At 38.0% G+C, this 27,353-nt stretch overlaps 1 protein-coding gene across 2 annotated transcripts in view; it reads right to left on the reverse strand.

Moving 5' to 3' along the window:
• The window catches only part of DOK6 (docking protein 6), a 404,328-nt gene that overhangs the window by 64,749 nt on the left and 312,226 nt on the right, over window positions 1–27,353 (reverse strand). For both annotated transcript variants that reach the window (XM_061169746.1, XM_061169747.1), the window contains exon 6: window positions 17,535–17,673. In XM_061169746.1, coding sequence (XP_061025729.1) covers window positions 17,535–17,673 — 139 coding nt within the window. The remainder of the gene's footprint in view (window positions 1–17,534; window positions 17,674–27,353) is intronic.

Consider the following 27,353-nt stretch of genomic DNA (forward strand, 5'->3'; position numbering starts at 1 on the left):
AAATGGTGCCAAACACAAGATACCATTTCTTTTTCACCCATTTCATTGTCTGTTGGGCTGCACCCCACAAGCCTACAAGCCCTGTGCTTGCGCAGCTTCAAGACCAAAGAGCGAGCCCGGAGCTGGCAACAGAGACATCCGTGGTTTAATGGATGGGGGAGCTTACATGTCTGAAGCAAGGTCCTGGAGTGACACCGTACCATGTGCCGGCGCAAGGCGGGCAGGATGCAGCAGGACATGGCGGCAGTCTTTGCTGGGGGAGAGGGATTGCCAGTTATATGGGGATTGACGTCAGGTGGGCTCATTAGTTACCAGGGAAACCAGCGGAGGGCTTCCCCGCCCCTTTGATAAGAACAATCACCAGCTGGGACCTGGGGCAAGTACGCAGGAAGGTCAGTCGTATGCATAGGGTGTAGGTGAAGCAGGGCAGGAAGGTCAGTCGTATGCATAGGGTGTAGGTGAAGCAGGGCAGGAAGGTCAGTCGTATGCATAGGGTGTAGGTGAAGCAGGGCAGGAAGGTCAGTCGTATGCATAGGGTGTAGGTGAAGCAGGGCAGGAAGGTCAGTCGTTTGCATAGGGTGTAGGTGAAGCAGGACCTGGTCGGGCAGGGGATGAACAGAGAGCAAGAGAGCAGCCATCCTGAGTGGCCTGAACATACAGCGTCTTACAGTTTTTCCTGACTCCCGCTCCCACCCTTACCCAATGGCTCTTTCCTCAAATAGATCTTTTTCCTTGCTGCTGCAATAGGAGTTTGTACATATTAGAAAAAGTGTTTTCCCTGAGAAGTTCTGTGATAAAAGTGTGGTATATTTTCTTAATTGAAAGATAAACTGTAAGGTTAGCTACAGAGATCCACACAACATCCCATCAGGTGATGCTCAGACACATGATTAGTTCAAATAGAATAATACTTTACGTTGCATTTTCAAGAAAGAAATTCATTTTTACTGATTCACACTGTTTTTAAAAAACATCGAGAAATGGTTTTGTTTGGCCTTCGTGCACATTTCTCTGATGTAATCTGAGCAAACGTGCACTTTCTGACAGTGGGCAATCCTCTAATTAATAACATCTCACATTTCCCCTTTATTTAATACCTGACTCTTGGCAAAACTGGGAGCTGTAAGGATCACTTTGGTCAAACCCAGCCTTAGAGTCCCATTTGTTCCCTGGGGTGGACGCTGCCCCAAGGGGCTCTCCCAACCCCCAACAGTTCTCATATGTCTGCATCCAGTGGCGCTACCCTTCGAAGAAAGCGCTGTCCGGAGTGCCTGGTATGACATAACAGGCCCTTTAAAGCCATATAAAACTAGGAGGCTTTTAAATTTTAACAGAAGGTCAAGCCATTGGGCTTGAACATATTTATTTGATTCCACTTTTTTAGTAGCGAGGCATTTCCAGAACTGCGATGGCTTGCCACAAAAGTGTCCTACTCGGTGTATTTAAAAGTCTGGCCCTGTTGAAGTTCTTTTTATTTTTTTAAAGATGCCTCCAAACATAGCAACATTGCAGCCAATTTTTATATTTTCACAATTTGCTATATTTCAAAGTTTTTCCGTTTTATTATGGAATAGGTGTACTGACACCCACATCCCGTGGTTGGTAGATAGGGAGTGTCGGGGAGCAGCCAAACTTCTGGGTTACAGTAGGGCGGTGCTTTTCAGAATCTTTGGGATGCTTGTTAACTGCCCACACTTTCAGTTCTACCCCAGACCTAACCATTGGAGAATCTCTGTGGGTGAGCTATGCATGCTAAGAAGACACAAAATAGCCTCGTACACACTAACACCCAACACCCACTACTGTAAGAATAGAGGCAAGGCTCATTTTATGAAATTGTCACGGGACAAAAGGGTTGCACTTTTAAAGCCAATTTCTCATGTGAGGCGTAAATTTAATTAAACACATAAAATCTTTAGTTAGTGTCAGCAATGCCCATTAATAACATCAATTAATCCATAAAATGAATCTCATATTAATCGTACTTGTCTATTCTTTTTTTCTAATATATTATCAATTTGTTTACTACTTAGCACCCAATAGGGCATCAGTGGTAAATTCATCTTCCCAAAATTTGATAGAAGTGCTTCTCCTGCTATGTTTTTAAATTCTGGGAAACATGTTTCCTCCCAAATGGTCAGTCTTAGGTATCATGGAAACACAGTAAACACATTTTGTTTGCTGGAAACAAATAACTGGAAAACACTTGAGAATAATTTCCTCCATAAAATTTTTATCTGAATCATCCCATATTGTTTTTCCACTCCTCACTGTTTTCAAGTTCTCGGAGACCTTTAACCTTCTGTTTCTTCATTCGTTCTTTAGTTTCTCTTTATTCTACTCCAATATTTAATTGCAGAAAGGTGGAACATTTTTATTTGAGAACTTGAATGTGGATATTCTCAGGATCCTTGCCACAGGTACAAATCTTGTCTGCTTCATCTCAGATGTTTAAGTCTTCTCCTAGACGTTAGAGAATCCCTTCATCATTCATGATTCAAAACTATATCTTCAGTACGGTTATGGACCAAATTTTGTCCACTCTAAATTCATGTTGAAACCCTAACCTTCATGTGAATGTATTTGGAAATAAGGCCTTTAAAGAGGTTAATTACAGCTAAATGAGGTCATAAGGGTGGGACCCTAGTCCAATAGGACTGATGTCCTTCTAAAGAGGGGAAGAGACACCAGGGATGCATAGTAACGGAGAAAAGGCCATGTGAGGACACAGCAAGGAGGCCATCTGCAAGCTAAGGATAGAGGCTTCCGGAGAAACCAACCCTGCTGGAACTTTGATCTTGGACTTCTCAACCTCCAGACCTGTGAGAAATATCTGTTGTTTAAGCCATTCGGTTTGTGGTATTTTGTTATGGCTGCCCTAACAAAATAATACAAGTATTTTGTGCCATTGGCAATCTAGCAGATGTTGTAGAATCGGCAATCTATCATCTGATTTATCCAGTAACTTTTAATTTTGTTATTAAGTTTAAGCAATGTATTATAAATTGGCCTTTTTGATTGGCACAATGTCAAAGACAGTGTGGCAATAATTCAAGCCTTTTTTACTAGAGAATTTTGTTAATTTTAATTTTAAACTCTTCAAAAACTTCTCTTGGTAAGAGGGTTCAACAAAATGACATATAAAAATCACCCTTAACTTTCCATATTATAATCAATCATGCCAATTAAAAACATTAAGATAAAAATACTGCATAGTTTAAAATGGTGTAGTAATTTCTGAATTGAAAGCACAATACATCATTTTGACTCGGAGGATTTTTAGGATCATAAGAGTATGTATAACAAAACCACATAGGGCAATTTGTATTTATATTGCAAATAAACATCTATATAACATATATAAAAGAGAAAGTCATACTGTGAGATCATTTCGAAGCAATTACTCTATTTTAAGAGATCAAACAAGATGGATACATGTCTTCAAAGTCCTTTTATTTCTTCTCAGTGAGGATCTGTCCTGATGATTCTTTCCGTTGCCTCAGTCAGTGAGAAAATCCTCAAGAAATGGTACAAAATTCTGCAGCCCATACTGCCAGAGCACCCTCAAGATTCAACCATGGACTCTTTCCTGCAGGCAACAGTCATATGCTTCTCACAAGATCAGTATTTGGAAAGGATGCTTCAGCTTAGATGCAAAAATCATCTAGATCTAGAAGCAGCTAATTTAGTTCTTGAGACCCTTGTCATAAATTTCTTGGCATTTTTGACTCTAAGTCTCTCTTGGTTTCATTCTTTTTGAAACAGCAGTCAGTTCACTGGGATACAGAGCAACGAATCAAAAGTTGCTTATTAGCATCTGGAAAGAGTAGAAGTCACAGCTCACCAAGTCTGGAGAGTAGTTAAAACATCTTTGTTCTATGTGAGAGCTACAACTACACATCTCACAAAGCCCACAGCCCAAGAGGATGATTTTGGCCCAAACTGTGCCCTATGGATATTCAGTTAATACCTTTATCTGAGCATCATACAGATAAGAGTTATGCTGTCTTCCAGTGGATAAGAAAGGAAACCCCAAAGCAAAGAACCTTATATTTAGAAGACTCTTAAAGATATAAACAAGGGTTGGCAGCTTCGGCTCACTCCCATTTAGGCAATATGTAAATATACAGATGTCAACATCTGAGATGAGTGTACGATCTCAAAGAGGAGATCATTTCCTGCTGCAACCCGCTTCCCTCCCCTTCCCTAAACTTCAGAAAACTCTTTTGAAAACGTTTGGTTGCAAGGTAGTTGTTAGGAAAGAATTCTTCCTGGGCCACTCGTGGTTCTGCATTTCTTGTGACAACTTTTGTTCCTTACTATTATTTGCTCGTGCAGCAAACAGGCCTGGAAGAGAGTGTCTTTCTCCAGGGTGGAGGACATATTTGTTTCCTGACCAGGAAAACGCAGATACTGTCTTCTTCCAGGGCGAAGGCTGGGCAGGTTTGCTAGCAGCCACCTTATAAGATTAGGAGTTCCTATGAAACCAGGCAGGACCCTGTGGGGCCCTCCTGGGTACCAAAGCCTTTCCGTGTCTTGTTTGTAGGAAAAAGACTTTCAGTCTCCTAGACCTTCCCTGGGTTCCAAAGGGCAGATTCAAACGGTTACTAATTAGGCGAGTGAGGGAAGGCAGAAACAAAGTAAAGGTAGTCCAGAAACAATAGTGCAGCCATGGGGTAGGGTCCTGGTTCCTCCTCAAGTGATATACTTGACAATCTGACACATACCTTTGAGTGCTTCTACAGGAAAGAAGGCCCCTCCCAGGTGGAGGATGGTAACTTCAGGCTAAGAATAAGCACATGGACTCCAGACTGGTTGGAACCAGAGGCTGATTCCTGGAACGTCATCCTGTTATCTCACCACCAACCAACCAGAGGAAGGTCACACACCCTGCAGCCCTCCCCTCAAAACTGTGCCTGTAAAAACTCTTCTCAAAAAACCATCGGGGCACTGGGGCTTTCTGAGCATAAGCTGCCCTGCTCTCCTTGGACGGCATTGCAATACATCTTTCTCTGCTCCAATCTCCGACGTATCCATTCGTCTGGCCTCACTGTGCATCGGGCACATGAACTTGGGTTCAACACCACCTAAACTCAGGTTCCTCAGCTGTGACAATATGCAGCAGCCACCTGGGCTGCTCCACGTGGCTCCGTGGGACTTGGGGAACAGGAGAACTGATGGGAACCTGGAATTCATGCTGCCGGCTGTGCCGTGAGTAATAAAGTCCTTTGTCTCTGATCCGGGAGTCTTGTGTCTTCTCCTGGCTTCCGTGACACTGCGGCAGGCAAGGGAGCTGGGGGTGGTATATCTTTCCTGCGTTCGCTAGTCTCTGGATTGTCCCTGCTCTTCCTACATCTTTAGTCTAAACTATCTTATTAAAATTCCCTCTACTGAACTACCTAGCATAGGCCCTATTTACTTACATGCACCCTGACAAATACAAAGGACGATCTCATACCCCAATTTATTCAATATATCCATCCACATTGAAAGGCTTTCAAGTTGCTTCTGCTCTTTTGATACTAAAATGAATAGATCCCAATATTAAAGAATTTTGAGAAACTGTAGAAAAAAACATTTAAGTCAGTATTCCATCCAAGGGAATTAGTTTAGTATGTACAAGTAGAATTATGATCATGGTTTCCCAAAGAGTCTCAATTCTCCTAATATTATTTGACATTTACATTTTTATTAAAAAAAGCATCAAATTCTCTTGGAGCTTAAAAGGAATTTTGCCTGTTTTTGTAAGTCCTTTCATGTCTCCAACTTATATACTTGGGTTTTAAAATTTATTTAAAGAATTTATATTTTTCAGTTTTTCTTATATTTTCTTATACTTTGCTTTTATCCTAATTAATTTCCACCTTCTGTCTGTCTTGTTTTCTTGGTCTTTTCAATCTTTTCAAGTTGAATATTTCCATTTCCATTTTTATTTGTTTATTAATGAAAGCATTTCCTTCCAAATGCCACTTTGTCCACATCACAATGGCTTGTAAGTAGAATAAAAATCATTCTTTTCTAAATTATATAATTGTGGTATTATTTCCTATTTTATATGGGAGATTGCTTGTGTACATTTTGTTGAGATATTGCTTTTTTGTGCATATTTTATTAATTTTCATTTAATAATGCACTGTGGTCAGATAATATGGCCTGAGTAGTTTCTATATATTGAAGTTTATTTTTTATTTTTATCTAATATATGACAATTTCTGTAAATGTTTCATAGGTACTTGAAAAGATGCACAATGAATGTAGAGTCTTTCTCTCTCTACACACACTATTCACTCAATTTCCTTCTCCATATATTCAAAAAAAACTGTAAATCTACTTTATCAAATATGAGGGAAAGCGTTAATTTCAAATTACTAATTAACATGTTTCTGCCATTTCCTCTTGTATATTTAAGTACTCTTATAAAATAGTACTTAATGAAATAGTACACATGAAAACGGTATTTTATTTGACACACAAAGCTTCCTGACTGTTTTATGGTTCTTTAACTTATTTTCCCATTCTTTAGCTATATTTTAAAACTCCACTTACAAAAGTTCTCCCCATCCCAGGGTTCAGCCTAACCTCCGTCTTTTCACCTCCACTCTTCCACATAAATGGGTTAGTAATCTCCCCTTCTTTCTTAGCACGCCTGGGCTTCTTTTCCAAGAAGTGGTATTGTCCATCATCCATTCATCTCTCCTTTGTTTCATCTGCACTTGGTCTACTAGAAATTCCTAGGCATTTACAACATATAGATAATAATGTCACTTCCCTATTTTCAGCCAAATTCAAATATTCTACACCTTTATCTTCTCTCAGTCATTTATCCTGGCATTTGGCCCAGAGATCATTTATTTTATCTAGTCAAATCCTCATAAAATTTTTGGGAGATAGGAAAGGGGTGAAATATTCCTCTTTAAAATGAGAGGAGGCTGAGGCTTTGAGGTATGACCTGACTTTTCTAAGGAAGTGGAAGCATGAGACTAGAATCATGCTTCTACGCTGTCCTGTGCTTTTTCTGAGCATCAAGAGATTCTGTTTAAGGTCTTTCAAATGAAGTTTCATCATAAGTGATATTAGATATTGCATTATTTTTTGTGGAGGATTGAAGATGGCTGCAAATTCTTGGAAAGCCTGCATTCAGAAATAGGGCATCTAGGTTCCAGACCTTTCAATCTGGGCTTCTGGACTGGTTGGTGACTGCTCTGATTAATAACATCTGGTAGATGCGACATTTTGTTTGTTTCGGCCATGCCCTTTGAGACCTTTATGGCAGTTTCTCCTTCTCTCCCTTGTTCTGGGTCACCACGTGAGTCTCACTGCTCTGAGGCTGCCATGGTGTGAGGAAGCCCAAGCTCACTGTGTACACAGGCCATGTAATTCGAGGTTAGACTCTTTCTTAGAGAATCCAGCCGTTTTCATCTTACGGATGGAAAATCAAAATCCAAAAAAAATTCAAGGATTTGCTCAAGGTAAAAATCCTACCTCCAGAACCTCCAATAGAAAACAGTTCTCGTGACTTCTGAGTCCACTGTTCTTTAGACTCCAATGCTGATCTCTCCTGGGAAGATGAGCTTCCTCCCCACCTATGACAACATGTGACAACACAGCCTCGTACTTTGATAGAACCTCTGCCACCAAGAAGCAGCAGGAAGGGCCTGACAGCTGATATAATTTTTGTGAACATACAGGCTACCAGCACCTCTTCTCGCTTTTACCACAAACGTTATCCAGGTTATGCTACTGCCTTTATGCAATTTCCCTTTGCTGTTCTGGGACGCTGCCGGCCCTTGTGATAAACCTTAATGCTAATGTGTGTTCACCTACATAAAATTCATATGTATTAAAAAAAACTGGTTTAAAAAAATCAATTCTGGGGAATTCCCTGGTGGTCCAGTGGTTAGGACTCCGCACTTTCACTGCTGAGGGTCCCGGTTCGATCCCTGGTCGGGGAACTAAGATCCCACAAGCTGCGCGGTGCGGCCAAAAAAAAGAAAAAAAGTATTGAAAAAAAATAATAAAAAAATCAATTTTCCTTTTGCTCTGTCTCTCCCTAATTATTGCCTAGAATTTAAAAACTCATTTTAGCACTTGAGACACAAATCTATATAATTGGGAGAGGAAAAATTCAGCATTTATAGATTAGCATTTATGAGTCATTCTCTACGGGCCTGGCCCTGTGCAAACTGGTTTCATAGGTTATCCCATTTAATATCCACATAAATTGTCAACACATATGCCATCTGAACTTTACAGACAAGGAAAATGAGGCTCAGAGGGCTCATGTAATTGGTTCATGCTGCCACAGCCAGTGGGTAATGTTTCTGAGGCTCGGAGCCCATGATGTTCTTCCCTCTTTACCACACTCACTGTAAAATAAATTATTGGAACCCCCTTATTCAAAGAGCAGGTAAGGTGAGAATTACACCAATTGGGTCTATTCCACTGGACCAAGGCCGGAATGCGAGTGCCTCTTTGCTATGTTCAAGATAGAACAACACCACAATTGGTGTGGCAGAATCACGGAGTTAAGTCCATGGGCTTTGCTGTCAGCGACCTGTTGTCAAATATCAACCCCACAGCTGCCTAGCCTTCTGACTTCAGGAAAGATACTTAAACTTTTTTTGTTAAGATTCAATTTTTCCTTATCTCTAAAGTTAATATAATGTGCCTTAAGTGTTGTTATAAATATTTTATAAGATGATGCTTTTAGAGTGAAAAGCACAATGCCTGTCATGCCTGAAGTGCTCAGTAAAGACAGCTGCACCTTTACTGCCGCTACTGCACAGAGAGGTGGCTTAGACCAGTGGCGTCCAAGTCTCCACGTGGTCAAGACGTGGAGATTTGTCCAAAATGAGCTATCAAAGGAATGACAAAGGAGGCAGAGGCATCTACTTGGATCTAAGTCTAAAAGCTTAATAGAAGTAAAAAAAAACTCTAATGTGAGTCAGGAGTAGGTGGTCAGTATGGGCAGGTGGGAGGGGTGGAAGACAGAGGGGAGACAGGTGAGCAGAGTGTGTGTATGTTTGCACATACGTGTACTATCAGCTGGGAAGAGACAGACACCGCTTTTCTGTATGAAGAGAGTTAAAGAATGTCTCATACGGGTGGGTGTGTCAACATGGGCCCTGGTTTGTCTGAGACAAGAGAAAATGGGCCGGGAAACACACTGTAGGTAAGAAGCACTGCAAAAATGCAGGTGGTAGGGAAATATGTTAATGTGACATGTATGTCGGTGTAAGAAGAAACAGTGCTGCTTAATAAGGAAATGCTCAACACCAGTGCACTTCTGGTCGAGAGCATTTAGTTTTATTTGTTCTTGGAAAACAGCTCATGAAACTTGAAAACTGTATGGAAACAGAAGCGCAGGAGAGCGTGAGCCAGCCAGGCTTGGATGGGCACTGTTTGGATTTGTTCAAACAGTCCTCTGAAGTTGGAAGGTTTATGGACAATTGGCTTCTCACAGACTTGACTTAATTTTCAATAGGGGACACCTTACGCTTAATCTTCCATTTTATTCAAGATAAATGGAAAAAAAAAAAAAAAAGAAGATACCTTGCTGAGTTTGTACCAGACTAACAAATAAAATGTAGTTCATATAGTCATGTAGTGGAAGTTGCTAGGTGACATTTAAAATTGGACTTTGTAGAATATTATTTTCATTGACTTGAAACAAAACGGATGTCATTATTATATATTTTAAACCATGTATTGACCCAAATACTTTCATAGAGTGTGAAAAAAAGCTGGATTTTGGAATAACATCAGAAATTATTACAAACATCTACATAAATACTTTGAGTATTAAGTACAGGTATATTCTTACCTGTACTCAGTAATGCTTTTAAGAATATATATTCTCTATCTATCAATCATTCATCTATCATTTGTAAGCAGATACATTTATAGAGACACCCTTTGAATATAAGGAACATGATGAATACATATTAAAGCATTAAATTTCATAGGTGTTTTAAATAAAATTTTTGCCGTCATTTGATTTTGAAATATATAAATATCTAGAGGCTATAATAAGGTTTATGTAATTAATTTCCAATATCTGCATATAATAAAATCTGGGATGAACTTTAGTGGTGGTTATACAATTTTACCCATTTAAAATTAAAGGTTTTTCTTTTGCCATTTTATGAATTAGTTAATAATTATTGAGCTTTTACTAAAGACCAGGTGGCATTCTAACACTCTGAAGTAGATATTATTGATCCTTCTTCCTCTTTTAAGAAGAGGTAGCTAAGGCACAGAGGAGGTAAGCGACTTGCAGCAGGTCACACAGCTCTGCTCGTCTTTCCCTAGAGTCTACCTGGTTACCCACCATGCCATGCTGCTTCCACGTAATGTGTATGCATTCACTGAATACATCCCAGAATGCGAACTATGTTCTCATTCTTTGAAAGCAGCCTTAATTATCTTCCCATGCAATTCTTACATCAATTTCTTAGATTTTAGTTTGACCACTATTGGCCTACTTGTTTCCCTATTTTACAGCACTATCCCAAAGAGGAGTCAGTCTGATTCTTTGGGTTGTATGTGTATATGTCATATATGTTTTTATGCTGAGTCATCTTGATTGACTTTTGACATCTGTTTTGGTTTTTCTTAAGGAAATTATTCTTGTAATTGCCAAGAGCAGATTGTATGACCCTCAATAAATAAGATTACCATAGTTTAAAAATAAAAAATGTTTGTAATTTCCTTACTGTTGTTCCATTCTAGCAGTACAAATAAAAGAAACAAAATTGTATTTTTTAAACATAGAAGTTGAAATTTTTAATGTTAGACACTCATTTTCCTTATACATTATCAATTCTAATCAAGTTGATTAAATATTATATATCAATATTATATATTGATATAATGCTTTTTTTGAAGTGACATCTAGAGTATCCACAACAAATTTTAAGGGAAAAAAACATGATCTAAATAAAATATTTACTATTACACTGTGTCTCAGCACCACGTATTAGAAAAATTACACATTGCCTTCTCGTCATTTCCATCTCATTTGTGTATTTATTGCAGACAGAAATGTATATTTTCTTTGTTTTTGTGTGTTTGTTTAGAGATGAAATTTCCTTTAGTGTTCTGAAACATTAGGAACACAGGGCCACTTTAGTTATCAACTATAATAATTTGTTCTAATTGAGTGAGCTTGTGTTAGTTTAATCAGTGTCTGTCAATCAGTAAAAGAAAATTTCACAAAAATGCTAATGGCATTTCCCAGCAGGGAACTGGTCATTGTCAGTAATAATAAAGGCTCTTGTCTTTTGGTTAATAATTGATAATATTGAGCAATAGAATCAAGAATAGAACTTTGAAGAATGAATTCATTAACAGATATTCCTATATATTGGATATAACATACCACTTACAATCACAAATCACACATTTAAACTTCTCCTAGAATTTTGTAAACTTCTATGAACATACCTAGAAGAGAGACTGCAAAAAATGTTAACATTTTCCTGTGTGTGGCTCATGAGATTATTATGTTTCCAAATTCTTCACCTTTTCAGTATGGGAAAACTAGTTCTTTTTGTTTGTTTGTTTTTCCCCCATAGCTGATAGAGATTCCTGTAGAATGTGGGTATGAAGAATGCTGTCACTCAAAAGGAAGCCAAACTACCTAGGATACATCCCATTCTGGAAGCTTTCTTATTCCTTCAAAATTCATAATTGAGCACATAGTGCTCATGGCCTTGTTAGCTATACTTGAAAGGAATTGAAAGATATAATTTAGCTACAGTTGGGAGTAACAGTTTAGTGTCTTCAGAATGCTTACAACAAGTATTACGGTATTTTATACACTCTAAGATGCCATCATTAGAAAGCCAACGTGATTTTATGTAGCACTACAAAAGAACAGTGATGCTAATTAAACTGTAACTCCCATCTGACTAGAGAGATGTTCAACTGTGAAAAAGATGTGCATCTTGGAATTGATGCAATGGAATAGCATTTCCTCGTTCATGCAACTATTTAGACAAAAAATTATTTCATAGGCTGGTAGCAGTCAATACTCGGGTAAGATTTATGATCAAGTATAAATCTAGAAGGGCAAATACACTAATTTCGAGTCACAGTCTAAGCTAGTTGTACATAAAGCCAGCTTTGTTCTCTCTCCCCCTCTCCTCTTCTCCTCTCCACTCTGCCCTCCCCAGAGACAGGGCGGCATTAGACCCACCTCCATGCCTACAGGGCAGTAGGTAGAGTCAAACAATGCTGCTTCCTCACCAGAAATTTCTTTTCATCTTACGTTATAAAAGGAAAAAAGATCATTTGTTTTTAAATGACTACTGTTCAAAAGGTTTATTGTTTTGGGAACAGTAAAAATTTTTTAGTTTGTTAAATGTGCGAGTTTACTTTTGTGTCTTATATTTCTAGTAACAAGGGCAAGTAAAATGACAAATCTTAGAGAAAGAAGACAATTTGTTTTCTAGGGAAGAAGTTCTATGTGAGACTCTGCTATTTGTTTTTCTCCAACCACTAGAGCTTAGGGAAACCAAAGAACTGACAGCTTTGGACAGCAGTGCCTTCAACAAGTCTTGCCAGTGTTGTTTTTTAGGCATTAGAAGTGGGTTTGCTATCTTGCAGGTATTTCAATAACACTGATGCTATTTGTCCATAAATTGTGTACAGAGCTTTTCTGGTGACCAGGAGGCAAGAATTACTGGAAACAGGAGCATTCCAGACACTATGCTTTTAAAGGACACACTGTAATTCTTGTTATGGGAGACTGTTCCCTTTTAAATCACTTACAATGTTACAAAGTTACTAACGACCCCCCCACACTTCCTTTACTTATTTTTGATAAGATATCAGGAAAAATCTGTGTTTTAAAAATTACATTTATGTCGTCTCAGCTGCTCCTTCCCTGTGGACATTTCATAATACTTGTAAAGCTTAAAAACGTAAAAAGCAAATTAAAAAAGGAGTTTTGTTTGTATTATTTGTGTTTGTTTTTGTGTGTGTGTTTGTGTTGTGTGTATATGTGTGTAGAGATCCACGGAAATCCAAAATTAAATTATTTCAGGTCTTGTTGAAGATGAAGTCAGCCTACACTCACCCTCAGGGGGCTAAGCCATGCCGGTACATTTGCAGTGTGCTTTCTGATGAATGGCTGTTCACCAAGACAATGAAAACTTTCCTCGATAATGTTGCACGTGCAAGGCAGAGCACCTATACATGCTTTTGGCAATAGAGTTCCAAGAACTTGGAGGGTTCTAAGAACATGAGCTCTATGAAATGGAAACAAAGTCTAGAGATGCCATTTGTTTAACTATCTAGCTTTAATAATTTCCTCAAATATTTGAATCTTAGTAATCTCAGAGTTCCAGTTTAAAATTTATTATCATGGCTTAATTCTCCCACGTACCCCCTCACAAAATTCTCTTTTAAAATAAGGCTAGTTTTGAGTTAGTAAGTAAAGAAAATATAGGACTACTTAAGATCACTCTCTGTTTTACTATCATGATCATTTTCCCTTTCTTATCTGGACTTAAGAGTGAGAAGCTGCAGCTTTACATCTGAATGGAAAAAGGAAGAGTGTCTTCTTGTACTGAAGAAATCATTCTCCATGGAGCTTTGACTGAGGACCTTCCAATAAGTTGATTATCCAAGAAATCAATCAGGCTCTACTGTCATGACAACATAAACACGACCAACTGGTGTTTTTTGTATAGTTGAATCAAAATTTTGTAATGGCATTTCTTAACCATCTGATTTAATTAGTTACATTAATAAAGCATGGAATACTTGAGATTTCAAGGAGTAAAAGGAAAAAGATAAGCTTACTCAAAATTACAAAATTTTGATCCCACAAAATTCTGGGCCACTTGAGAGAAGGAACATTGTTGTCCTTTTCTTGTTTTCCCTACCACCCCGCAGCGTTTTGAGCACGGAGTAATAAATGTATTATTTACAAACCTGTGAATGGAGTTAATAAATGGCCAACTTCTCCTTTACAACTTCTTAACGGAGTCAGTTAATATTCATTCATTCTTTCATTATCTTTCTTAGTGAAGGAAATGTAAGTACACACCTCTAACAGCCTTACCGATTTTTTTTTAAATTAATTAATTAATTTAAAAAAATTTTTGGCTGTATTGGGTCTTCGTTTCGGTGCGAGGGCTTTCTCTAGTTGCGGCGAGCGGGGGCCACTCTTCATCGCGGTGCGCGGGCCTCTCACTGTCGCGGCCTCTCTTGTTGCGGAGCACAGGCTCCAGACGCGCAGGCTCAGCAGTTGTGGCGCACGGGCCTAGTTGCTCCGCGGCATGTGGGATCCTCCCAGACCAGGGCTCGAACCCGTGTCCCCTGCATTGGCAGGCAGATTCTCAACCACTGCGCCACCAGGGAAGCCCGCCTTACTGATTTAGTGATTCTTTTTATGCACTTCTCCACAGTGCAAATGAACTGTTTTATGCACAATGCTTTTCTAGATATCAGAGTCCTCAAGCAAGAATAGAAACATTGCCTAACTCAGATTATAGAGATATATCAAAATATGTTTATTCATGTGTTCCCTAGGAAGGATGGTGATAAATGGGGCAAAACAAAGTTTTACAGGCATATGATGCTAAAAGATATATTGAATTCTTTCTTATAGTTAAGAAACGGTTGTTGAGACATTATTTCTCATTCAAGTTTATCTATAAAGCCAGTAACACTCTGAAATCATCTCTTTTTTAAAGGATGAAAGTAAATACTTCAGTTTCCTGAACAACGATGTTTGGGGAATTCATTGCTTGTATAGCTTCTTGGTAATCTTGTAAAATCTTTTTAATAACATTAAAAATGTATAAACATTTTCTATCTGATCAATATTTATCTTCCACGGCTTGGTTTTAAAACTGGAAAGCCAATGAGCAGTGTTATCTTCTTATTTTGTAGTGAATACATAATAAACAAAATGCAACATTTTTATATCTTAGGTAGGTTTTCCGGTACTTTTCCAACTCGCAAGTTACACTATTGCCTAGTTTATGGCACAAACCTTTGTTTTATTTTGTATAAATCAATTAAGAGTTAGATAGAGGGTATTTAAGTTCTGTTCCATACTTGTTGGAATTTCTTTTTTAAAAAGAGATTTGTGCATGTAGAGCAGGTCTCTTAAAAGAAAAAGAAAAGGTATCTGGGAGACCTGGAAATCTTTGCTTACAGCCCTAGAATTTGGGGAATTGGGGCAGTTCTCAAGTTGTGGTAGCATGCCCTTGGAAAAGCATCATTAGTTCAACTTATTCTAAAGAATGGACTACCTATGGAGTAATTTAATTAGTATCAATATTATCCTTTAGAGAAAAGCATAGCTTTGCAATCACTGTTGAAATTAAACCAAAGACTCCATTTATATGTATGCACCAAGTTGATGGAGTCTCTGATTTTGTGATTTTCAGAAACATTTGGTTTCTTTGTTAAGCCATACTGAGCCTGCTATTTAAACACCTGCCCCCTTTCCCTTCCATCTCCGAGCACCCAGATCCACGGTGTACCCAAATCCTGGCTTTCCACTGCCTGAGATCTTAGTAGGTGGACCTACCATCTCTAACTCCTTCACAGCAATTGCTTCACTCCACTCCCCTGGACTTGCTTCTCAGTGGCACAGGATAAGATAAACATACAACCGCATCAAAGCAAATGTAAATTAAATTTTGTTTTGCAAATGTTTTGGCACAAGATTGTTAGACATACTTGTAAAGGATTGGAAGACATTACGTAGCTATAGTTGGGAATAAAAATTTAGTGTCTTCACAAACATTGCAAGTCTTATAATTATTCAACATCACCATCATAATAATGAACCTTTCATAGTACTTTCTGAGTGCCAGGTCTGTTCTTAGCACTTTATATATGTTAATGCACAGATACCTCATTACAGCCAAATAAGTAGAACTATTGTATCCCCATTTTACAGATACAGGAAAATGAGACATTTAGAAGTTAAATAACTTGCTCAAGATTATACAGACAGTGAGTGGTAAAACGGGGATGGGAACCCAGTACACTGAGTGCTCTCCTTATGGCAGACAATTACAGTTGCATGAAAGAGCTCTTGGAATTTCCTTTATGAAATACAATTTAAATGACTCACTTATGAGCATTTTGCCCATTCAGAACAACTAGAAGTAAAGAACTACAGCTGTTGACTAATAGCAAGTGACATCACAGTTGTTCATTTTGGCTGAAAATTAACATCAGCAGATTGTAAATATGGGTTGATAATGAATGTTCAAGATTCTGAAATAATTTGAAGTTTGGTAGTTACATTTTTTTCACCTGATTTAAGCCACTAGAAAAATGTCATGTTAATTAGATAATTGTTACAATAATTTAAATTTAACCCAAATCTTTCTAGAAGACTAAATCATACCAACCTCCTATTGATGCTTCATCAATTAATCCCATAGTCTCATGTCAATAATCCTATTAATGTTCAAGTTACTCTTTCACCCCCATTGAAGGCCAAATGTAAGACTGATTTGCACTTGCTGCCCTTAAGTATTAGGAAGGCTCTTTAAACCATACCCTAGATAGAGAAAAATGTGCATGTAGTATTGACAAAATTTGAAATGTATTAAAAATAATGTAAAATCATTTGCTAGACTATTTTGTCTTCTTACATTTAAAAGATAATTTTATACTTCAAAATATTATGTATTTGAGAATTTTAAAAGTCAAAACTAAAATAATACTAGATATAAAGCCCCATAGTCTTAAAATGGAATAGAATTATGAAAGTTTTTCTGGGTAGTGACCCACCTATTTCCCAAAGCTCCACTTGTCCTCTCATAGATGGAATCTAATGCATCCCTATAAATTCTGAAGAAAGAGAATATTGACCTCTTAAAATTATAGCCGATAATAATTCCATTGTTTGCTTTTCAAAGAAGTTAGTAGTAAAGCTTATAATTTTTTGTAGCTACTTGTAAAATTTGCTATTTCAGATTCTTTATTAAATTATTTCTTAGCTTGACCCTGAAACTATAGCATAGTTCCAGGACAGGATAACAGATAGCTGGTAAACAGTATAAGCTCCTTTTGCAAACATTTTAGTATCGGCTCTGAAACACGGACAGAAAGAGATGAAAGTTTCAGAGAATCTAGGATACATACAAAGACAAAAAGAAAAGTGTAATCCTTTCTGGTAGAAACCTATTTTCCTCATTATTTTGGGTCCACATTTGCATCTCTGATTGTCCAACTACATGTGGAGAGATGCAGAGAGCACTGCTTCTTGTTTCACTCTCTGTGCACTCTGCTCCTCTCTGGGTAACTGTGGTAACAGGTCATAGGTACATACACGAAGTGCATGGCTCCCTGTAGCGGCCACAAATAGCTTCTTTTGTCATATGCTGAAGAGGATATTAGAAAGATGAGGCTCAGTAACTGGGACAAGCTCTCGGGGCCGGGATGGGGTTGGACGCTGGGGCGCTGTCATGAAAGGACCCACATATACGCGATGTGCATCAGACCTCAGTGACATTCATTTCCAAGCTGTTAGGTTACCAAGGAAGGAGCCTTACCCGGGCTTTCTGCTCCATTTCTAGCATTAATCTTTCATGTTGCTCAGCTATGGCCAGTGTCGCAGAATGGACCTTCTGATAGATCATTTCTCCTTCCCTTGTTTGAAAAGTGAATAGTCCTTCTCCTGTGTCACACATTCTGTGAGAATAGAGATAGGGAAAGAGATGGGTCTTCATGTGTTCAAGTGCGTAACAGTTCTCCATGTAAAAGATGCCCTCGCCCTGTCATCCCCTCCACCTTGATCTTCACAGGAGTGAGTGAAGCAGATTCATCCTTGACCAACCAACCAACGACCCAACCAACCAACGCATCTTTAAATGGTGCATGAGAATGAAACTAAGGGTGAAAATCCATGCACATTTGGATTTTTAAAGATGAAGTGTTCACAACAGTGTAAAGGAACAGACAAAGGTGATGTCAGTTATTACAGTGCATGTCTTATCAATATTTAAAGAATAAAAGCAAATAGTTGTTTTCTTTAAGAACCTTCACTCTGATATCATAGCACTGTCTCCTATGACTTGATAGCTCTTGAAATGTTAAGAACTTAAGAAAAAATCTGCAATTTTATACTCATGTAGTAGGAACCAAGGAGAAGATTTTTTTAGTTTAAGGATTTGCATACATAGTTTGAAGCTTTTACTTAAACTGAGGAATCCTTACGTAAATCTCAGCATAGCCTAAGAAATAACATGGCAGAGAGGAGACTCCGTTTGGATGTGAGAATATTTGTCTGAACTTGGCCCTGCCACTTACCAGCAGTGTGACCTTAAATTAAGCAAGCTGACTAACTTGCCTGTACCGCCTTCGCACACCTCTAACAGGAAAAATAACAATACCCATCTCATCAGAGCCTTACGACAGTGAAGAGACGTGATACAATATTTATAGTGTTACTTAGCAGATATTAAGTGCTCAAAAATGTCAGTTATCATTATTTTCATCATAGAGAAAGTATGGTACTAATCTCAATATCCACCATAGAGAAATGGTTGGCTTAAATATAATATATGTATATATTTTAAATCATTTATTTATTTATTTTTATTTTTGGCTGTGTTGGGTCTTCGTTTCTGTGCGAGGGCTTTCTCTAGTTGCGGCAAGTGGGGGCCACTCTTCGTCGCGGTGCGCGGGCCTCTCATTATCGCGGCCTCTCTTGTTGCGGAGCACAGGCTCCAGACGCGCAGGCTCAGTAATTGTGGCTCACGGGCCTAGTTGCTACGCGGCATGTGGGATCTTCCCAGACCAGGGCTCGAACCCGTGTCCCTTGCATTGGCAGGCAGATTCTCAACCACTGCGCCACCAGGGAAGCCCAAATATAATATTTTTATCTGACGGACTATTATACAACTGTTACTATGTCATTTCTGAGAGCATATAATAACATTAAAATATTTTTTTGGCCATGCCACAGGGCTTGCAGGATCTCAGTTCCCTGACCAGAGATTGAACCCGGACCACGGCAGTGAAAGCCTGGAATTCTAACCACTAGGCCACCAGGGAACTCCCTAAATTTCCTATAATGTAAATTCAAGAGGAAAAGAAAATCAGAATACAAATTCCTTTTCAATTATTTAACTATAATTACCTTTTAAAACATAGTTTTTTATTGGACTAAAGCCACTGACAATTTCTCAGGCAACAGGATTATGGTTAAGTTTTATTAATAAAGACACTCTAAAATAAAAAATATTTTAAATTAATATTTTAAACCAGCTTTTAAAAATAATTGGAGGCCTTCAGAAAGACCCACTGAATATCAATATGATGTTCCCAGTCAGAAACTGGACCTTAACTGGACTGCTGTGTTGTTGTTTTCAGGCTATAACACCAAAAGATTTGCACAAAATGCTCAGGAGCCCAACCTCTGTCTTCCAGCATCAAAGATTTTAGATTCTACCTTATGATTCTCCAAGGAGTTTCAGTAGAAAAGAAGTGTCTCAAGAGGCTTCAGAAATTATAGAGGCTGTGACTGCCATCCCTCAGGGCTCCATAGAGCCAGCATTTAGCTTCTGTGAAAGAGATCTTAATAAAATTCACAAAGCGTGAAATGGAAAGTCTGAGGGAAAAACGAAGAGTTTTCACAAAGTGAAACAAATGAGCTTTCTTTGTTGATTCAGAGGCGTAAAGAACTCCAACAGCAGGAGCAGGCAAACCATTGATGAGTGGTGAGCCCATCTTGTTTGAGGTTGAGTTTTGTTCATTGTTATCGGAAAAACACTGCTTATTAGCCTTTGGAAATGAGATAACAAAGACACAAATTGTTATTCCATACTCAGTCTTGCAAAGGTCTAACACTTAGCACTTCCTGGGACTTAACTCTGCCCAGTGAGGGAGTCTGAAAGCTTACAGAAGGGTTTTCTTTCCAGCCTCTGAAATAAAAACTACTGTAAACTTCATCCATCGATCAAGAAACCAGGAATTATAACATGCCAGCATAAAAAGCAAAGACCTTTTAGGTAGAAGGGGCTCTTTTTTAAACATAGGTACTTAAAGCCAAGCTGAAATCAAACTTCTTCAGTATAATTGGCTCAGATTTATGACTTTTGTCAGCAGTGTTGGAAGAAACAGTTTAGGTTTTTCCCAGTTATTGTTTAAAACGTGTTCTCTCGGGAGTGGTAAGGAACAGATATCAAGATCTGTTTCTTATACGTCTAAACAGTTTTGTGGTAGCAAGCTAGTACTAGAGAGGACGATAAGAGGAGGGATGAAATCATTTTGATAGCTATTGCCTCCCTCCTCAGTGTGGTCCCCAGACCAGCAGCACCTGCATCGCTGGGAGCTGTCCAGAGTGCTGAAGCAGAACCTGCATTTGACAATACGATTTGTACGCACATTGTAGTTTGAGAAGTGGGAGTGGGGGATGATGCTTGCTACCCGTAGGAGGACAAATTAGAAGCCATATTTGTGCAGCTTAAGACTTTGACATAACAAACTGAAGGTTAGAAAGGAAGAAATATGACAAAAAGGACAAAAAAACCTCTAGAAGAACCCTTTCCTTAATTTGGAAAGAGCTAAGATAGAGGTGCTAGTTACATTTGAATATCCTAACCCCTCACCTCTAACATGCACATCCCTCAACTGCATTGACTTGAAGAATAAGTGAAAATATGGACAATGTATGTTTGTCCTGACTCCAAACTAGAATTTTATTGAAATGTATGGACAATTACAAATGATATCTCTCTTTATATTTAACAAGGTATTTGCATAAAATTAATACTTCTTCTTATCTAAAATAAGATACTAAAGAGTAGAATCTCTAATGTCCCTCTCAGCTTTAAGGAATAATCTGGGGCTTCATAAAAATTCTAAGACGTAAGTAGGACTGACACACTTATTTCCAGGTTTTTTTTTTTTCTTTTCTGACATTGTGATATAAGTGAAATTATAACAGCATAGACTACAACAGTACAGTCAAAAGACTAAGGGTACAAATTTCAACAATCATGTTATGACCTGTCATATTCATTTATCACATACTTGTTTAGTACTATAAGCCAGGCACTGTCTTGAGCCTGGGGATGAAAAGGAGGGAACAGTATACATGGCTCATTGCCTCTGAGGCTTTTTACATGGTGGGGAAGATAAGCATTGTTCAGAAAATGACTCACTCACTGTGGTAAATGCTAGCGGGAAGAAGTACAGGGCCAAGAGCAAGGCCATGGAAAGTTATTTCACCTATTTACTCCTCACGTACAAAATGGGGGTGACAAGACTTTGTCACAAGATTGTTTTTATTTTTCTTTTGATCAAATGAAGTAATGTATGTGACAGTGGGCAGGAAAGGATTAATTCAGCAGGCCTGGGCTGCTCAAACTCTGCACATCCCGAAGAAAAGTCTGTTTTGGGGATGGTCCCTTGGAGGGTTTCTGGAATGCAACCTTGGAGCCTTTGTTATATTCAGTCTGATAAGAGAGTTTCTTGTGCCTGAGGCCTTGAGCCATGCTGTATCGGTCTGACCAGATAAGTTTATCCTAACAAGGTGGTTCACCATGAATGCCTGTTTTGCTCTGGTGGTGGCGAGGGTCTGAGTGGCTGAGGTTGTTCCTGGACCCTGAGGACACTACATGCCCATCTAACTGACCCTCAACCAAAACCTCAGACACCAAGGCTCGTGGGGGGCTTCCCTCGTTAACAACACCTCACGCCTACTGTCATGTATCATTGCTGTCCCCATGTGACTGCACGGGAGGGGGATCTGGAGACTCGTGCCTGGTCCCTCCTTGTCTGCATCCTTGTGTCTTTTCTCTTTGCTGATTGTAACATGAACCTTTCACTCTAGTAAACCAGAACTGTGTGCATAATAGTTTTTTTCTGAACCTTGCGAGTCTTTCTAGGGAATCATTGAGCCTGAGGATAGTCTTGGGAGTCTCCTCCACCCAAAACAGCCAGCAGGTGGTAGGTTGTTAATATATTTTGAGGTAATAAGAATATTAAAAATCCTAGTCTTTTCCTTAAATGGCTCTTTTTCAAATTCCATTCCTCTAGGGATTTAAGAGGGCATGCTCTCTTTCTTTATCCCACCTCACCATTCCCTTCCAGAACCCCTTGAAATAACAGTACTGCCAGTCTCGTCTCTACTGTGTTCTAATAAATAAGAAATAACTAGAGTTCCCTGTGAATGTCTGTATTCAGAGGAAACTAAACTCCAACGAGGCACACCCATTATGTATGGGTCTCAAAGTTCCCTTCAAGGGGAAAAGTAATCCTAAAAGATGGTGCCACGGAGGCAATTTCACTTGAGAAAAAGCCCCTACCATGTAATCGCTAGACCACTGCCCTCCTTTTCTTGTCCTTACGTCTCAAACTTAGCTCTTTATGAAGGAGTGGCATCAGAATTCCAGCCTTTCTTTCAAATGGCAAGCAAAAGAAATTTACCAAGTGAGAAGTTAAGGAAACAGTTTAAGAAGTGAAAATGGATACTTTAAAATAATTCTCTGTGGGTCTTTAGACATAATTTCGCTACAAATGAATTTGTAAACCTCTGGCAATTTGGTTCTTCTTCACAGCGTATAATTTCACTCCTGCAGTGAGTTTTGCAGTTTTGTATGTATATTTAGTGACCAAATATTTATCCTCCATGTACATAGAAATTTTAAACTCTCAGCAATGGTGTAAAGCAGGAGCACTTTCCTGAAAGCCCATTGGTGTTTCTATTCATTATTTAAAATTTAATGTTTAATTATAGAAAGTAATGAAATTCTTAAAAGCACAGCTCTTCTGCAGAGCAGTTAAACCCAATTAACAATTCTTTCCTGATAACAGTTTAATCTTTATTGTCACTTAACAATGCTAGCATTTTACTTTTTTTTTAAGCAGCTTTGAAAAGGCTGAATTTCTTTCTAAAGCTCTAGTGAGTCAGACGTTGATCCGTAGTAAAAAATTACAAGCAAAATGGACAAACAGATGAAAGCAACAGTACAGAAAGTCCAGAAACAGACCCAGTTCATATGGGAGTTCAATCTGTGGTGAAAGTGTTGTCTCAAGTCTGTGAGGGAAAGCTGGACTAGTCAATAAACTGTGTTTGGACAACAGCCATCTGGAAAAATATTTGGATCCATGTTTCCACCTCCACTGATATAAATTCCAGAGAAAGCAAAAACAAAACCACACAAGTACCAGAAGAAAGTAGGAAAGAATTCCTATATAAACTCAGAAAATGTAGGGGGTTTCAAGCTACAATCCAAGGCAAAAAGTGACAAAAAATTGATAAATCTGCCTGTGAACAATTAAAAAGTAAGTAAGAAATCATAAGATAGCAAATGGCAAATTCAAAACTAGGAAAAATATTTGAAACTCACAACACTGATAACTTCTGATACCTGTAAGTTAGGCATAATATCAGTACTTTTTTCATTGGGTTGTCTGATCATTAAATGGATTAATATATGTAAATATTCAAACAGTGTTTGTAACTTATTAATATGAAATAGTACTTCTATTATTATTACTACTACTACTACCCAAATAGTTAGGTATCTAAAACATATTGCTAAGCTAGTAAAAAACAAGGAGAATATAATGTATATAGTGTGCTAACAGTTTTGTAAAAAAAGCATGTGGGGAAGAATTTATATACATCTTTGCTTATATGTACATTAAACTCTGGAGGAATGCACAAGAAACTAGTAACCGTGTTATTTGTTGGGGTGAACTGAACGTGACAGGTGGTCTATGAGTATGGGAGGGACACTTTTCACTGATTCTTCTTTATGTAAACCATCAAATTAAATAAAGGAATGCTATCAATTTATTAATTGAATCTAATTAACTAAATTTAAACCACATTAAAATTTAAAGTAAAAGTCTAAGGACCCTCACAGGGTTTTTGTGAAGATGTAGTGTTTATGATGTGCCCGGCTCAGTCTCTGTCCCTTAGCAAATAACGGGCTACCCTCGGTATTCGTGGGGGCTTGGCTCCAGGGGTGGATAGCAGAATCCGAGGATGCTCAAGCCCCTCGTATAAAGTGATGTAGTACACTTGGCCCTCAGTATCAGCGGTTCTGCATCTGCAGGTCAACGCTCATTTGGTTAAATCTGCGGATGTGGAACCCACGGATACTGAGTGCTGACTGTACACTTTTACTGTTAAACTTATACAATACTGTATTGATGACTTAAGGGCCTCCCTTCCAGTTTAAACACACACACACAGTATATATATTTATATATACATTTAATCTCTTTCCAGTGTAGCACAGGCATCTGATCTGATTTTCAAGGGACCAGGATTAGGAGAGTTCTGGTTTGTAAAGCATTGAAACAATACCCACAGCAATGAGGAGAATGATAACAGCTAGCTTTCGGGGAGCATCTACTAGTGCTGGGCATGGTGATAAATGCCGTGTGTGCATGACCTCACCGAGCTTCACAACACCCTACAAAGCTCTCACTGCTTCCGTTTTACAGAAAACTCCATGCTAAGGAGGCTAATAAATTTGCCCAAGGTCATTAAAATTGATGTGGTTGAGCTGTGATCTGAACCTAGCCATGGGATTTTGGAGGGTAAGCTCATTATCACTAAGCCCAGTTGCATTCATTCAAGATAAGAAGCAGAAAAGCACGCACAATTCTTTCATTACGAAAAATTTTGTAATAGAGAAACAGAGCTAGGACAGGGCTCGGGATAAAATATTTTGAAAGCTCTCTCCTTCTTTGTTGCTGTTCCTTTTCTGTCAAATCAGGTTCCCAAGACACATACCTCAATGGCATATGTGCACCCTTAAAATGCACATTAAGGTAAATCAATCAAAACTGTTGAATTGGACTCAAACATGCCCTGGACTCCCAACTTCAAGTCAAGTCCTTTATAAGGAGGAAGATTTAGCAGAACATCTGCCATCCTCTCTGCCTCCTGACTGGACTACTGTATGTTCTTCAACATTTAATGCATATGGTGGCTGTTCTTGCTTATCTCACTGTTGGTACCTTAGGGCTACAATGCTGTCCCTCAAACAAGTTGAGAGACTCAATCCTACAAGGAGATCTTGATTTTAGTCCAGGATCTGCTGCAGATTAGCTTGAAATGCCATTTTGATCCTTTATAAAATTGAGTTTCAATGAAAGAATTGATATAAATGATCTCTAATGTACAAATTTCTTCCAAAATCTACAGTTCCTCCACCTGTGTACTCAGTGATGAGTACAAATTATAATCACATTAATTAAAATATCTCCATCTTTACACATATTTTCCAAATTTTCATATTATTCTATTCTACTTACTTTTTCTTACTGCCAAATGTTCTCTTTTGGTTTTTCACCTCAATGAAAAAGCCAGTTGAGTCTCCCTGAAGCAGTCTGAAGTTCTGGTTTTACTAAATCCTTGAGAAAATATACATATAAGATGTTCTTCTCCTTACCTCCCTTCCTGCCTCAAAAATTGAGAATTGAAAAATCCACCAGGTGAAGATGTAAATAACCCATAGGACTTTAGTTGCTATTTAATTACCTCAAAGCATGATCATAAATTATTAACATCATCATTCTCATTATACTCTTACATTGTGTTTATGAAGGTTTAGTGGGAAAAAAACATTTTAAAAGGTTTACAGCTAATTTTATATGCATCCGGTGGCTTTATTGTAAAAATATTTCATACCCCTTGAGGATTAGGAGTTTTAACATCTGTAACCCCCAAAAAGCACCCAATGCACTCCAAAAATGTTTGTTGACCAAAATGACTTGAAAGTTATCATTATGATGGCTTCCTGACAGGTACTGAAATTGTAGTTCTGGATAGCAAAAAAAAAAAAAGCAAAATAAAATATCAAAGAAAGAAATTTTCTTTGAAGAATGACCCCATAGTGTTAACATATTCTTCTGAAAGGAGCAGACCAAACAATCCAAAGGAAAACAGAGCTGATACGTTCTTATGTTCCCAGCTGATACACACTTGGTCTGTCTTAATATTGTTTGAGGGAGGCTGTGTGTATATCATATGAAACAACCCAAACCTATTTTTGTAGGAAGACCTAAAGACAAAACAAGTCAAGCAAAAGTTTAAATTCTGTTATTTAGAAATTATATTTCCTTTTTAAAGTGAATTTGCCAAGTTACGGTCGGAAGATTTTTTAGCTTATCATGCAAGCTACTAATATTTAGACACTGAATTGCAAAAGAAGAGTTTTCCTTCTCTTACCATTTTGAGGGGAGCCTAAAAATGAGATAATTATATTCCCTTAGAGCAAAAGAGCATGTAATCAGGGTTTAAAATTACATTTTGTTCTCTTTTTGCTCTAAATATAGTTAATTAAGGTAATTTTTAAATTATTTGAAAGATACTTATGTTGTCTCAAGTGACTACAGAGGAAAGTGTTTAAATTATAGCCAAAATAGAAAAAAATTAAGACTATACTTGATTTTATGTTGGTTATATTGCCTTTTCTTCAGTTATATTTATTCATTCATTGATTTTTTTGGACATCAGCCAATAATGCGTCAGGCCGTGTATTAGCTTCTAGACTATATTTAAAAAATAATTAAATAATAAACATTAACTCATGAATTGCATTTGCTCTCATTACCTATGTATCTACCCATCTTTCTATGTGTTTACTTTTTCATTTAAAAACTCAGTAAATGAGTAGATGGCTATATGAAATACATAACATAATTACACATTTTGAAGAATTGAACTGGTTATCCTTATTGTGTTAAAATTTGCTCTAGAGGTTTTAGGTTGACAGATCACTGATAGAGTATAACTTTTACTCTTTTACTGCCATTATCAAAACAAACCACCTGGTAAAATGGTACAAAACATATAATTCTAAGGTAGAATATTACATCCTTTGTAATACCAATCAGGGAGAATACCGATTGGTATTACAAAGGATGTGGGCATATGTGTAAACTACAGCTTTTTCATTTGTTTAGAAACAGAAATTAAAATTAATGCCATGGTAAAAAATGAATATACTTAAATTTAAAAAATTAAAGAATTTCAAATGCAATTACTTAGTTTTTTTTTTTTTATAATTTCAAATGTCATCATTCCAGGTTAGTAAATTTTAAACCTTAATTTTTAAACTTCACTTAAACTTTAAATTGTATTCTTTAAAAGTATCTGAATTGAACATATGGTGAACAGACAATTTGAATCACCTTCAAAGTAGAACACGCCTGCCAATGCAGGGGACACGTGTTTGAGCCCTGGTCTGGGAAGATCCCACATGCCACAGAGCAACTAAGCCCATGTGCCACAACTACTGAGCCTGCGCTCTAGAGCCCATGAGCCACAGCTACTGAGCCTGTGTGCCACAACTACTGAAGCCCGCGCGCCTAGAGCACATGCCCTGCAGCAAGAGAAGCCA

Source organism: Eubalaena glacialis, chromosome 15 (assembly GCF_028564815.1).
Source record: "Eubalaena glacialis isolate mEubGla1 chromosome 15, mEubGla1.1.hap2.+ XY, whole genome shotgun sequence".
NCBI lineage: Eukaryota > Metazoa > Chordata > Mammalia > Artiodactyla > Balaenidae > Eubalaena > Eubalaena glacialis.